General features: G+C 52.1%; 2 protein-coding genes across 4 annotated transcripts; both read left to right on the forward strand.

The window, feature by feature from the left end:
- Positions 1–710: 710 nt before the first annotated feature.
- On the forward strand, positions 711–2,513 carry VPREB3 (V-set pre-B cell surrogate light chain 3). The gene is made up of 2 exons (XM_017889503.1): positions 711–930; positions 2,058–2,513. Exons 1-2 carry the CDS (start codon positions 882–884, stop codon positions 2,378–2,380), a joined length of 372 nt encoding a protein of 123 aa, XP_017744992.1. The 5' UTR covers positions 711–881; the 3' UTR covers positions 2,381–2,513.
- Positions 2,514–4,091: 1,578 nt separating this feature from the next.
- On the forward strand, positions 4,092–13,050 carry ZNF70 (zinc finger protein 70). 3 transcript variants are annotated; one of them, XM_017889504.1, is made up of 2 exons: positions 4,092–4,514; positions 9,415–13,050. In XM_017889504.1, exon 2 carries the CDS (start codon positions 9,494–9,496, stop codon positions 10,832–10,834), a length of 1,341 nt encoding a protein of 446 aa, XP_017744993.1. In that variant the 5' UTR covers positions 4,092–4,514; positions 9,415–9,493; the 3' UTR covers positions 10,835–13,050. The 3 variants fall into 3 exon arrangements, with proteins under 3 accessions (XP_017744993.1, XP_017744994.1, XP_017744995.1); XM_017889505.1 differs by having other exon boundaries at positions 4,092–4,244; positions 9,415–12,086; XM_017889506.1 differs by having other exon boundaries at positions 4,092–4,220; positions 9,415–12,086.
- The last annotated feature ends 2,050 nt before the right edge of the window (positions 13,051–15,100 follow it).

Consider the following 15,100-nt stretch of genomic DNA (forward strand, 5'->3'; position numbering starts at 1 on the left):
TATTTTTAGTAGAGATGGGATTTCACCATGTTGGCCAGGCTGGTCTTGAACTCCTGACCTCAAGTGATCCGCCTTCCTCGGCCTCCAAAAGTGCTGGGATTATAGGCGTGAGCCACCGCCCTCAGCTGAGATTTTCTAAATCTTGATCTGGGTGGAGGTTGCAGGAGTGTGTGTGTGTGTGCGCGCGCACACGTGCACACGCGTGCATGTGCGAGCATACATACATATACATAAAATCATCAAGCTATACACTTAAGATTTATGCACTTTACTGTATGCTAGTTGTACCTCAATAAAAAAAGTAGATTTCTACCTGCTATAACTGCACATGAGAACTTCTGGGCTCCTGTTCCTTTTTTTTTTTTTTTTTTTTTTTTTGAGACGGAGTCTTGCTCTGCCGCCCAGGCTGGAGTGCAGTGGCCGGATCTCAGCTCACTGCAAGCTCCGCCTCCCGGGTTTACGCCATTCTCCTGCCTCAGCCTCCCGAGTAGCTGGGACTACAGGTGCCCGCCTCGTCGCCCGGCTATTTTTTTTTGTATTTTTTAGTAGAGACGGGGTTTCACCTTATTAGCCAGGATGGTCTCGATCTCCTGACCTCGTGATCCGCCCGTCTCGGCCTCCCAAAGTGCTGGGATTACAGGCTTGAGCCACCGCGCCCGGCCGGGCTCCTGTTCTTGGAAGGCCTTGTGGTGCCAGGACCCTGGCATTTGGGAAGATGGGGCTTGGCCATTGGGCGCCAGTCACCACCCCTCCTTCCTCAGTCAATAGGCTGATTTGCATGCTCTGTTGTGGTCCAGTGGTCTTCCCAGCCCTGTGCCCCAAAGCACCTGGAGCATATAGCCTTGCAGAACTTCTCCTTGCCTGCCTCCCTGCCTCTGGCCATGGCCTGCTGGTGCCTCAGCTTCCTTCTGATGGGGACCTTCCTGTCAGGTGAATCCTCCCTGGGCCTCACTCACCTGGGTGTGGGGTGGGGAACAGTACTGAACCCAGAAGGCCCCTGCAAGGAGGCAAATGGATGGGGACAGTAGAGCAGGTCCTGGGAGGGGTATTTTTTTTTTTTTTTTTTTTGAGACGGAGTTTTGCTCTTGTTGCCCAGGCTGGAGTGCAATGGCGCAATCTCGGCTCAATGCACCTCCACCTCCCGGGTTCAAGTGATTCTCCTGCCTCAGCCTCCTGAGTAGCTGGGATTACAGGCATGCGCCAACACACCTGTCTAATTTTGTATTATTAGTAGAGACAGGGTTTCTCCATGTTGGTCAGGCTGGTCTCAAACTCCTGACCTCAGGTGATCTGCCCACCTCAACCTCCCAAAGTGCTAGGATTATAGGCTTGAGCCACCACGCCTGGCTGGATGGGGTATTGAGGTAGAGGGGTGACCTGGCTTCAGGCAGCTCTGCCCTTGACCTGGGGCAAATCACTTCCCTGTGTGGGTTTTGATTTTCCCATTGGTGAACAACCAGATCACTAGAGCCCCGGACTCTGACTTTGGGTCTCCTTCTTAGTTTTTCACAGGGGAAGCTATTGTGGGCTGGTCCCTACCCCACAGGACCTGAGGCAATCTAACCTCCCTGAGAGGGTCCCTGCAGCCAGTTGCCTGAGGCGGAGTAGATGTGTGGGACAGCCCAGGAGGTTCCTGGGGTTGGTTAGTCTGTATTCAGGGTTTGGAAGAGCTGAAGTGAAGTGGGCAGGGAAGTGGGGGAGGAGGGGTACAGTTCTTCAGAAACGTGGGTGGGTAGCAGAGGGACCTAGAGGCTGCTAGTCCAACCTTCTGAGCTCTGGGCCTTTAACTGAACACGGATCCTTTAGGGTATGGCACTAATGGGGACTTAGGGGCTAACTCCAAATCCCTCACTCACAAAGGGAGATGGAGGTCCAGAGAGGGCACCCTAAGTCACACAGAACCAGGCCTCCTGCGCCCCATTCACTGCTAATCCCATAGCACTGGGCTATGAGCCCTTTGGAACTGGAAGTCTCCATGGAGTCCAACCAAGTTTTCATAGGGCAGGGGTGGGAGAGAAGGAGCTCAGGCTGGGCCTGAGTGGGTTTGTGTCTCTCAGTCTCCCAGACAGTCCTGGCCCAGCCGGATGCACTGCTGGTCTTCCCAGGCCAAGTGGCTCAACTCTCCTGCACGCTCAGCCCCCAGCACGTCACCATCAGGGACTATGGTGTGTCCTGGTACCAGCAGCGGGCAGGCAGTGCCCCTCGATATCTCCTCTACTACCGCTCGGAGGAGGATCACCACCGGCCTGCTGACATCCCTGATCGATTCTCTGCAGCCAAGGATGAGGCCCACAATGCCTGTGTCCTCACCATCAGTCCCGTGCAGCCTGAAGATGACGCGGATTACTACTGCTCTGTTGGCTACAGCTTTGGTCCCTAGGGGTGGGGTGTGAGAGGAGTGCCTCCCCTCTGCCTCCCGTTTCTGCCCCTGACCTTGGGTCCGTTTTTAACTTTCTCTGAGCCTTGCTTCCCCTCTGTAAAATGGGTTAATAATATTCAACATGTCAACAACAGCTATTGTGAGGGTCATGAGATCCTGGCTGAAAAATGTGACTGTGGTGGGTCTGGGAGTTGAAGACCCACTCTTGGGGTGGGGTGCAGTGTGCGGGGGAATGGGGATTCTGGGGACTGTTGTCAAAGAGGAAGCACCTGAGACTTTTGGGGCATGGCCCAGACTCCCCCCTGGCCCCCTGGGGACTCAAACTGGTAGCCTGACCTTCCTGTGACCTGAGGAGCTGGAGGGAGAAAAAGGAACCAGCCCTTGATGCCCCCAACTCTGCATGGTTGGTTATGGTCCAAGGGTTATGGCTCTAGGGTGGCTGGTCCCCATGAAGCTCAGGCTGTTGGCTTGGGGAGGGGCAGCCACTGCCTACCCCTTGGAGTCTGTGCCCAAGGCCCCACAGAGCATTGATGGGGCAGGAAGGCAGGTGTGTGTAGGTAGCATGCGGGGGCACTCGAGCGCCATGGCTGAGGGTGCTGAAGGCAGGTGGGCAGACGGCTGGGGCAGAATCTCTTTTCTCGGGACAATGTGTTCTCCTGATGTCCTGTGATTGGGCCAAGGACTGTGGAGGGAAGCTCTCCCACAAGCTGGGCAGCTGCACCTGAGCTGGGGCGGGCATGGGCAGAATACTGGGTGGAGGAGTCAGTCTTGCCATCAGCAGCAAGGAGCGGGTGGAGATGTTTGTTTTTTTTTTTTTTTGAGATGAGTCTCGCTCTGTCACCCAGGCTGGAGTGCAATGGCACTATCTTGGCTCACTGCAACCTCCGCCTTTCAGGGTCAAACGATTCTCCTGCCTCAGTAGCTGGGATTACAGGCGCGTGTCACCACTCCCGGCTAATTTTTAGTAGAGACAGGGTTTCACCATGTTGGTCAGGCTGAGTCTCGAACTCCTGACCTCGCGATCCAACCGCCTCGGCCTCCCAAAATGCTGGGATTAAAGGCGTGAGCCACTGCGCCCGGCCAGGGGGCGGCGTAGATTTCAATAACACATTCCTCTTCCCTCCCACTGCGCCTGAGAGACCGCGCTTCAGGTAGAAGTCAGCCCTGGGATGCAGAGAGTTGCAGGGCTCAGGGTCCTGGGATGGTCCCGCAGACACTCCTAGCTCTTCGCCTGCCCTTCTCATCTCTCTCTGTTGGGGGCGGGGAGGGCAGGCAGGACCAGGGCTACCCTTGAAACAGGTTGAGGGAGGCAGATCCTAACAGGACCCCGGTGCCTGTGTAGAGTGACAGGGTCGACAGCTCTGGGGCTCCACTCTCCTTTCCCTGAAGACCCCAGCTGCTTCAGTAGCTTCTGGCTTGCACCCAGCCCCAGCGCAGATTCCCCGAGTGCCGGCGGCTCGAGGTCCGCCCGCCCGTCCCGACCTGTTTCCTCCTCTACTCTCCTGCCAACGCCTGCCCATCTCTGTTTCCCGGAGGGCCAGAGCCACCATGCCGACCGGAGAGGCTCTCCTGACTCGGGTCCTTATGTTCCGGGGCTCGGGCGGCTACCCGCGGCAAACCCCGGCGCGGTGGGACCACCGAGACGCCGGGACCTCCGCGCGGCCTAGAGTGGTCCCGGAAGTGCCCGCGGGTCGGGGGCGGGGCTCTGGGCTCTAGGGCGGCCGCGGGCGCAGCGTCCGCAGCTGCAGCGGAGCAAGGCAGCGTCGGCCGCCTCGGCCGCGGGTTGGAGCAGCTCAGGTGCGGCCCCGCCCCGCCCGCCTGCGGCCCCGCCCCGGCCCAGGTGAGCTGCCCCGCCCCGGCCCAGGTGAGTGGCCCCGCGTCCGTCGGTGTGACTCAAGTCCGCCTGACCACCTGTCTCTCCGGTGGCCCTGGGTGCGCGTGTCCCCAGTAGCGGGGAAACCTGTAGGGGCGCCACGTCGCCGCCTGGGCAGCGTGTGCGGGTCCGTGGCCACTCTTGGGCCCCCAGCCAGGAAACCTTGACTACACTAAGGGTTTGCAGGGTGCCCAGGCCCTAGGGACTCTCTGGAGGATGGGATGACAGATGCAGAAGGACCCGGAGAAGGCCCTGACAGAGGTGGGAAGCATGGAGTTGCAGACCTTTGCATTTTGGGTCCAAAAACACTTAACATGCTGTGGGAGACAGATAAAGGGTTGCCAACTTTTTATCCTGAGTGGAGACTTCAGCGTGTAGGGGCTACATAGTGGGAATGGAAAACCTCTACGGAGGGAAGTTTGAGAACATCAGGATTTAACAGGTGGGAGGAGGAAGAGTTGCAATCTAAAGATATCAAGAAATAGAACTTGGAAGGCATGAAAATTGGGAAGAAAGCGTTCAGAAGCCAAGGGAAGAAAGCGAGGGTGGGGATGGGGTTGGGGGGTAGCTCAAAGCTTTCATGCACCCAGGTAGGCAATGTGGGCGGGTGAAGGGATATTGTCACATCTTCGTTTTTCAAGAGAAAGCCAGAAACCTACTGAGTTTTAAATATTGGCAACTAAGGAAAATGAACAGGAAAACCCGAACTCTTCGAGAGCCAAACATAACGTAGCAGGATCTCCAGGCTGCCAATTTGCAACCTCTGAAATGAAGGGTTTTGAGAAGGAGGTATTGGAGAGCAGTGCCAGATGGGGTGGGAAGGTGAGGACTGAGAAGAGAGGGACTTGGCAATGAGGAGGTCATCGGATGCCAGAGCTGAGGTCCCAGCTGAAATCGGAAACTCGAAATTTGTCGTGATGCCATACATAGTTGTATGATTTTTTTTGGCAACATTTAACAACTTAGGAGGAACTGGTAGAGAAGGCTGGGACTTAGCGGCTAGTTGCAGCCGGACGAGGAGGTGAGGAGCATGGTGCTGGAGCATGAGAGTTAAGTGACTCGCATAGTATAGAGAGAGTCTAAGCTGGATGGAGAAGGGGTGGAACTAGCAAAGGAGAACTAGAGTAAAAATGGCTTGGATTTCATGAGGTCGAAAAGCATAAATTGAGTGAGAGAGCTGGAAGGGTTGGAGATTATGGGTTGCTGAAGAGGAGGGGGAGGGGGAGAGGAGTTGAAGTGATCTAAGAATTTTTGAAAATACTTTAGGGCTGGGCGAGGGGGCTCATGCCTGTAATACCAGCATTTTAGGAGGCCAAGATGGGTGGATCGCATGAGCTCAGGAATTCGAGACCAGCCTGCGCAACATGGCGAAAACCCGTCTCTACAAAAAGTACAAAAATTAGACAGGCGTGGCACGTGCCTGTAGTCCCAGCTACTTTTGTTTCTTTTCTTTTCTTTTTTTCTTTTTTCTTTTTCTTTTTTTTTTTTTTTTTTTGAGACAGAGTCTCGTACTGTCGCCCAGGCTGGAGTGCAGTGGCGCGATCTCTGCTCACTGCAAGCTCCGCCTCCTGGGTTCACACCGTTTTCCTGCCTCAGCCTCCCAAGTGGCTGGGACTATAGGTGCCCGCCACCCAGCCCGGCTAATTTTTTTGTATTTTTAGTAGAGACGGGGTTCACTGTGTTAGCCAGGATGGTGTCCCAGCTACTTAGAAGGCTGAGATGGGAGAATCACTTGAGCCCGGGAGCCAGAGGTTCCAGTGAGCTGTAATCACACCCCTGCACTCCGTCCTGGAAAAAGAAAATACTTTAGTTCAGTCCTTTTTTAAAATACATCCAGTCTTTCTATTGGCTGAAAAATCATTTTAAAAAATCATTTCTGGGCCGGGCGTGGTGGCTCACGCCTGTAATCCCAGCACTTTGGGATGCCAAGGCGGGCGGATCACCTAAGGTCAGGAGTTTGAGACCAGCCTGGCCAACATGGTGAAATCCCGTCTCTACTAAAAATACAAAAATTATCCGGGCCTGGTGGCAAGTGCCTGTAATCCCAGCTATTCAGGAGGCTGAGGCAGGAGAATTGCTTGAACCCAGGAGGCGGAGGTTGCAGTGAGCCAAGATTGCGCCATTGCACTCCAGGCTGGGCAACAAGAGTGAGACTCCATCTCAAAAAAAAAAAAAAAAATCATTTCTGCTGGGCATGGTGGCTCATGCCTGAAATCCAGCACTTTGGGAGGTGGAGGTGGGAGGATTGCTTGAGCCCAGGAGTTCAAGACTAGCCTGGGCAACATAATATTATCTCATCTCTAAATAAAAAACTAGCTGGGTGTGCTGACTTGCCTCTGTAGTCCCAGCTACTTGAGAGGCTGAGGTGGGAGGATCAGTTGAGCCTGGGAGGTCAAGGCTGCAGTGAGCTGTGATTCCACTCCTGCACTCCAGCCTGGGTGACAGAGTGAGACCTTGTCTCAACAAAAAAAAATTTTTTTCAAGTAGAAATGAGTTCTGACTATTCTGGTTAATTTAGTATATATATATTTTAAGGCAGTTACTCCCTAGATTCAGTATAAGGATAATAGTACCTTTGTATAGAGTTGTGAAGATTAAATGAGGTGCCATGAAGGACCTATTAATGCCTAGCACATAGTAGGTGCTCAGTGAATATGAGCTGTTGTTATCGTTATTGTGTCACCTGAAGACTTTGCCTTTATCTAGCACAGAAGTTTCTGAATAGAGCTCTTTGGGGCTTCTTCAGGGGCCACAGCTGGGAGGGGGAGTGCTGAGTGGGCTGTTCTAGCTTCCTTCATTGTCCCTGCTAATGCGCCGTCCTTCAACTGGAGCAGCTCTGCTTTTGTCTGTTTTATTTATTTGTATCTCCTAGACCAGTGATCCCCAACGTTTTTGGCATCAGGGACCAGTTTTGCGAAAGACAATTTTTCCCTGAATGGGTGGGGGACATGGGGGATGGTTTTGAGATGAAACTGTTCCACCTCAGATCATCAGGTGTTACATTCTCACGAGGAGTGCACAACCTAGATCCCTCATATGCACAGTTCACAATAGGGTATGAGTTCCTATGAGAATCTAATGCCGCTGCTGATCTGATAGGAGGCAGAACTCAGGCTGTAATGCTCGCTCACCTTCCACTCACCTTCTGCTCTGCAGCCTGGTTCCTAACAGGCCACAGACCGGTGCCTGTCCCCCACCCTGGGAGTTGGGGACCCCTGTCCTAGACAGTTGACTTATTTGACTAAAGTGTTCTTTGACCAAAAAAAGTGACAGTTCTAGCACAAAAACAAATGGCTTTTCCTCCATTTGATCACTTATTCAACAACTGTGTTCACTGGAATTATGCTTTTGTGCTGGGGGCTGGAGCTTCTGAAATGAAGGAGTGTAGTATTTGCCCTTAGGGGATTTTCAAGCTAATGGTGAGGGCCTGAGATGGTGAACAACCTGAGGGTGCAAAGAAAAGGGGACATTTGGACAAGTCCTGAAGGCTGAGCAAGTGGCAGTCTGAGAATGGTCCTTACCTGTTAGGACCAGACAACAGGAGTGCAAATTAGTCATCGAGCTGGAAAATTGGAAGTGTTGGAGGGACCAGCCTGGGCAATACAGTGCGACCTCATCTCTACAAAAAGAAATAATTAAAAAAATTAGCAGAGTGTGGTGGCGTTCACCTGTAGTCCCAGCTGTTCAGGAGACTAAGGTGGGAGGATCACTTGAGCCTGGGAGGCAGAGGTTTCAGTGAACCAAGATCACACCACTATACTCCAGCCTGGGCAACAGGGCGAGAGCCTATCTCAAATAAAAAAGAAGAAGTGTATAGGAGAGACAGGCAGGAGGTGGATTGGAAGGGCCAGGTGTGAAGGAGTTGGGCTGTCACAAGATCCTAAGAAGAGAACCACCAGGCCGGGCACGGTGGCTCACGCCTGTAATCCCAGTACTTTGGGAGGCTGAGGCAGGTAGATCACTTGAGGTCAGAAGTTTGAGACCAGCCTGGCCAACATGGTGAAACCCGGTCTCTACTAAAAATACAAAAATTAGCCAGGCATGGTGGCGGGCACCTGTAATCCCAGCTACTTGGGAGGCCAAGGCAGGAGAATCACTTGAAATTGGAAGGCAGAGGTTGCAGTAAGCCAAGATCGCGCCACTGTACTCCAGCCTGGGCGAAAGAGTGAACTCCATCTCAAAAAAAAAAAAAAAAGAAAAGAAGGGAACCACCATAATCCATAATCGGGCTTACGTTTTAGATATTTGACTCTATTGTTAGTGTAGGGCATGCACCAGAGGGAGAGGTGGAAACCAGAGGTCAGCAGCTAGTTTGGAGGTGAGCACTAAAAAGATCCCAGGAGGTAGCACTGAAGCCTGAGCTGCAGAGTGGCAGTGAGGACTGAGAGACAGAGACGCTGCCCATGCAGCCTCAGGAAGTAGATAGGAGGGGACCAGTTGGGTGAGAATAACAGCAGCTATGCTGACTCCCAGGCTGGGGCACTTGGCTGGAGGGAGTGCGGCTGAAGTAGGGTAAGGGAAGAGTTCTCTTTCTCTTTCTGTCACCCAGTAGCTGGAGTCTTGCTCCTTTTCTGCAGTGGCCCCACTTCCTAGTTGTTGTTGTTGTTGTTGTTTGAGACAGAGTCTCGCTTTGTCACCCACGTTGGAGTGCAGTGGGGTGATCTCTGCTCACTGCAGTCTTTGCCTCCCAGGTTCAAGTGAGTCTCCTGCCTCACCCTCCCTAGTAGCTGGGATTACAGGCATCCACCACCACACCCGGCTAATTGTTTTGTATTTTTAGCGGAGACGGGATTTCACCATGTGACCAGGCTGGTCACTCCTAACCTCTAGTGATCTGCCAGCCACGGCCTCCCAAAGTGCTAGGATTATAGGTGTAAGCCACCGCGCCCAGCCCTCACTTCCTGTTTTAGCTCACCTTTCTGAACACCTTCAGCCCGTAGAGTCTAGACACCATGATGTGGCACTTGATTGTGTCTGTCTGTCTGCCTTCAGTTGTCTGTGCTAAGCAAAACTTGCCTCTAACTCATTTGGGATCGTCTTCAGGGCAAGATTGTGTCTTATGCATATTTGGTTATTTCTAGATTCTAGGACAGGAAGCCGGCATTCTAGGACATGAGCTGCTTGACTTGCTGACTTGACAGCGTTCCTGTTTTCTTTTCAGATTGTCAGAACATTAAGTGTAGCCCAAAGAAGAACATTTTTAAAGAAATACAACCATTGGGGATGATAGCAGATTCACAATGGAGGTTCCCCCAGCAACCAAGTTTGGTGAGACCTTTGCATTTGAGAACAGGTTAGAGTCACAACGAGGACTTTTCCCAGGGGAGGACCTGGGGGACCCTTTTCTTCAGGAAAGAGGTTTGGAGCAAATGGCTGTGATCTACAAGGAGATCCCTCTTGGTGAGCAAGACGAAGAACATGATGATTACGAGGGGAATTTCAGTTTGTGCTCAAGCCCTGTTCAGCATCAAAGTATCCCCCCAGGAACCAGACCCCAGGATGATGAGCTCTTCGGACAAACCTTTCTCCAGAAATCTGACCTCAGCGTATGTCAGATAATCCACAGTGAAGAACCCAGTCCATGCGATTGTGCAGAAACAGACAGAGGGGACTCAGGACCTAACACGCTTCACAGAACCCCACAACCAGCCAAGCCCTACGCGTGTCGAGAGTGTGGGAAGGCCTTCAGCCAGAGCTCGCACCTGCTCCGACACCTGGTGATCCACACTGGGGAGAAGCCCTATGAGTGCTGTGAGTGCGGGAAGGCCTTCAGCCAGAGCTCCCACCTGCTCAGGCACCAGATCATCCACACCGGGGAGAAGCCCTATGAGTGCCGGGAGTGTGGGAAGGCCTTCCGCCAGAGCTCAGCCCTCACGCAGCACCAAAAGATCCACACCGGAAAGAGGCCCTACGAATGCAGGGAATGCGGGAAGGATTTCAGCCGGAGCTCCAGCCTCAGAAAACACGAGAGGATTCATACAGGAGAGAGACCTTATCAGTGTAAGGAATGTGGGAAATCCTTCAACCAGAGCTCAGGCCTGAGCCAGCATCGGAAGATCCATACCCTAAAGAAACCTCACGAGTGCGATCTCTGTGGGAAAGCCTTTTGTCACAGGTCACACCTCATCCGACACCAGCGGATCCACACTGGGAAGAAACCATACAAATGCGATGAGTGTGGGAAGGCCTTCAGCCAGAGCTCCAACCTCATTGAGCACCGCAAGACCCACACCGGCGAGAAGCCCTACAAATGTCAAAAGTGCGGGAAGGCCTTCAGCCAGAGCTCCTCCCTCATCGAGCACCAGCGCATCCACACCGGTGAGAAGCCCTACGAGTGCTGTCAGTGTGGCAAGGCCTTTTGCCACAGCTCTGCGCTGATCCAGCACCAGAGAATCCACACTGGCAAGAAGCCTTACACCTGCGAGTGTGGCAAAGCCTTCCGGCACCGGTCAGCCCTCATCGAGCACTATAAAACCCACACCAGAGAGAAGCCCTACGTGTGCAATCTGTGTGGCAAGTCCTTCCGGGGGAGCTCGCACCTGATTCGCCATCAGAAGATTCATTCTGGGGAGAAGCTATAGAAAGAGGAGCCCACAAAAAGCTTGAAAGCCTGTGCTAGATGGAGCCCTTATTCCACATCGCATGGTCTCCAAGACCCCACCTACCTCCCTGATGCTGAATGGAAACCCTCCAACCTAAGCGCTCTTGAACATCCCACTAGCAGGAAGGCCCCACGTGGCCCCCGGCCAAGCACGCCAGCTCTCAGCAGGTTTTCTGCATGGAAGAGAAGTTGGGGCGATAGGGAGGGCAGCTGGAAAAGAGAGCTGGCTTTCAGTTTCTCCTTCTTGCATTTGACTCCCAAGCCTACAGATTTTCATTTTACTCTGTCTTTGCTTTTCCCAGAATCCAGAAGAAGAATAAATGCCAAGAGGGAGAAAGTTGAGTTAAACCCAGGAAAATATCAAATGAACTCTTTAAATCAGGCTGCAGTCTGGCACTTTTAGAAGACAGAAACCACACTCACAGTCCAAATCAGTGGAAGAAAAATGAATTCAAAAGTAGAAGTGTCAGCAGCAAAGTGTAATTTTCTCACTGGGTTGGACATTGGTGGGGACAACCAAAACAGGTCTGCAGAACAAAGGCAGGTCTGGAGGGTGGGGCTTGGGATTGGGGGTACGGGTGGTGAGCCCCTGGGCATGGTCTCTTAACCCTCTCCTTAGCCCTAGGGCAGTTTCCCTCAGACAGCTCTGTTATAGGAGGATAGAGATTTGATCCTGTTGGCCGGAGGATGTTTGACACCCAGCTGTGACTCAGCCTGGGCACTGGACGTGACTGCCCTCCAGGAATAACCCCTCCCTGAGACACAGTGTCCCCAAGACCACAGTGTGCCTTGGACATTAGCAGGGCCTGGGTCTGGTCTGGTCTGACAATGACGCAGCCCTCCTACCCCAGCGTCAGGGGACCTGGGAAGCTGGGTGGCTTGTTGGAGGAGGCCGTGTTCTAATCAGAAGGTCTGGGTTCAAGTCCTAGTTCCACCCCCTCCTAGCTGCGTGAACTTGAACAAGTTCTGTAACCTCCCCAGGCTCCATTTCCCCATCCAAGAGTTGGGGTAATGGGAACTGGCCACGTGCCTCTAAGGGTTGGTGCCAGGCTGCCATTCAGAATGCGGCCATGGTGAAAGTGCTTTGGCCACTGTGAGCAGTCATGGTGACTGAGGACAGATTCCCAGAGTGACCCCTGCCCCACCCCTGTGCATTTCTGCGGACTGGAGAGATGTTCCCATCTGGTTTGTGAGCGGTGGGACGTCTTATTGAAGAGGGCTTTCCCTCCCTCCGCCCCTTGCAGCCTGGGCTGTGTATGCCTGTGGATGCACTGTCCCACACAAGGACACGTCCTCTTGGACGCCATCCTGAGCCTCCTGTAGCAGCAGTGTCATTCCGCGCTTCCTTATTCTGTCTTCCCCGCCTGCCAACTAGGAGTTCATGTGGGGCTTGTTTAAACAGTACCATTGCCTGTGTCCCACCCGGCCCAGTTCAATCAGCCCCAGTGGTGGCAGGTTTTAAAGCTCCCCAGGTGATTATAACTTCCTAGTGTGCAGCCAGGCTGTGGGCCCTGTGCGGGGCTTTTTTTTTTGAGATGGAGTTTTGCTCTGTCTCCAGGCTGGAGTGCAGTGGTGTGATCTCTGCACACTGCAATCTCCGACTCCTGGGTTCAAGCGATTCCCCTGCCTCAGCCTCCTGAGTACCTGGGACTACAGGCACGTGCCACCATGCCTGAGTAATTTTTTGTATTTTTAGTACAGACGGGGTTTCGCCATGTTGGCCAGGATGGTCTCAATCTCCTGACCTCATGATCTGCCTGCCTGGGCCTCCCAAAGTGCTGGGATTACAGGCATGAGCCACCGCACCCAGCCCGTGCTGGGCTTTTATGCATCTCTTGACAGCTTCCAATGTCAGCCTGCTGGCTTTGGCTGAGCAGAGCTTGAAGGCCATTCTGTCTCAGTGCCCCCACTCCCTGCTCCCTGTACCCGGAGCCTCAGGGATGGGCTCAGGCAGTGATGGTCAGTTGAGCGCTTGGAAAGTGTTTGTCTGGGATCTCGGGGATCTCTTTAGTCCTGACTTCCCTCGGGCTCCTCAGAGCTAGTGGGGAAGGAGGCAGTCTAGGCTGTTTTGAAGTTTCCTAAACATTTATGGCTGAGCTAACATAACCTCATCATGGTAACACTGGCTATTGCAGCTGATCAGAAGCTCAGCATGGCCATTATGCCTAGTTTTGATGAATAAACATGGGAAAGCCATAATTAAGTTGGGCTTGATAGGCCAGAGATTTCCAAATGACAGATATGATGGGCTGGAGAGGTCATGGTGGGAGTTCCAGTCATGCCTCTGTCCAGCCCCTGTCTTTGCTATGTATGTGAAACATTTAACGTTTCAGCACTCCATTGTCCACCAGAACCCTCTGTGTGACCAGTTGGACCAACTGGGTGGTGCCCTGGGCATTGCTTGCAAGTGGCCTCATTTCAGGTCTGTCTCTATCAAGAGTGAAGAGAGAATGCTAGAATGCAGTTGGGACAGCAGGTGACATCAAGCAGGGGCCCCTGAAAGATCTACCTCCTCTTTACCCCTGCCCCTCTCCCCCACCGTTATCATCTGGCAAATGTCTGTTACCTACCTTTGGTCTCTCCCTCCCCATCCTTCCTGCACACCCCAGCCAAATTGATTTTTAAAGCATCACTTTGCACAAGTCACCACTCTCCTTAAAACCAACTTTCAGGAGCTTTTCTGCACATAAACCCTTGTTTCGGCCAACCTGCTTTACCCACTCTGAGCACATGGAGTTCAGGCCACCCCTGCTCACTCCAGCATCACTCCCAGCTCATAATTCTGTGCTGTTCTTGCATTTTGAAATATGTACTTTCTCCTCCTCTCCCTCCCTCTCTTTTTCTAATTTTGTGTAACATGGAGATGAAGATCCCCTCTCCCCAGGGGTTAACAGATAAACATGATAAGACCAGGTACTTTTCTTTTTTGGAAGTATGACCAGAGCCCCAGAGCCTCATTCCCTCTGTTCAAATTCTTTCCTTGTTTTATAGGGGGTTTTTTGTTCTTTTTTTAGACAGAGTCTCACTGTCGCCTAGGCTGGAGTGCAGTGGTGCTGTCTCGGCTCACTGCAACTTCTGCCTCCTGGGTTCAAGTGATTCTCCTGCCTCAGCTTCCTGAGTAGCTGGGATTACAGGCATGCACCACCACGCCTGGCTAACTTTTGTGTTTTTAGTAGAGATGGGGTTTCACCATGTTGGTCAGGCTGGTCTCAAACTCCTAACCTCCTGATCTGCCTGCCTTGGCCTCCTAAAGTGTTGGGATTACAGGCGTGAGCCATGGCGCCTGGCCGGCTTATTAGATATTTATTTAAAACCCTCTTATTCTATTTAGATTCTCAAACAGTGTACAGTTATAAAAGATCATCCCTGGCGATATTTTAATCAGTTATCTTTTAATTTAGTTGTTCTTTGTTTTTGTTTTTGTTGTCCTTTTTTTTTCTTTTTACGGCAGTGGTTTACTTAGATGTTGCTGAGTAGTACAAATCTCCAACTCTTGCTTTTATTTACTAATCTCTTCGTTTTGTCAGCATATATGTGTTCTCTCTCCTTTTTGTTTGTTTTTTTTACTTTATAATTCTAAGATTACTTAGATATAATTAATCATATTTTAAATATTTGAAGTAAATGTAGGTACTTTGGTCTATGATTTTTGTTTTGTTTTGTTTTTAGAGGGAGTCTCGCTCTGTCGCCCAGGCTGGAGTGCAGTGGTATGATCTCAGCTCGCTGCAAGCTCTGCCTCCCGGGTTCACGCCATTCTCCTGCCTCAGCCTCCCGAGTAGCTGGTACTACCACCATGCCCGGCTAATTTTTTGTAGTAGAGACGGGGTTTCACCGTGTTAGCCAGGATGGTCTCGCTTTCCTGACCTTGTGATCCGCCCACCTTGGCCTCCCAAAGTGCTGGGATTACAGATGTGAGCCACCGCCCCCGGCCATTTTTTTTTCCTCCTTCTTAGAGTTACAGCTTTGTCTGCACTCCGTAAGTTTTGATATGTGGTGTTTTTTGTTATAGTATTAAGAACTTCCTTTTGCCCAAGTGTTATTATTTAAAAATATTTCTAAGTGGGCCGGGCTTGGTGACTCACACCTGTAATCCCAGAGGCTGTAACTTGAGGAATGGGCTCAGAGCAGATCCTGGCACCGAACCCAAATGTGACAAGAAAAGAGACAGGTGGGCCCAATGGCAGACCTATAGTCTATCCAGAAATGACACTCCACATATGGTTAATAACTCGTAGAGATGGGAAAA

Source organism: Rhinopithecus bieti, unplaced genomic scaffold (assembly GCF_001698545.2).
Source record: "Rhinopithecus bieti isolate Rb0 unplaced genomic scaffold, ASM169854v2 scaffold_19615, whole genome shotgun sequence".
Lineage (NCBI taxonomy): Eukaryota > Metazoa > Chordata > Mammalia > Primates > Cercopithecidae > Rhinopithecus > Rhinopithecus bieti.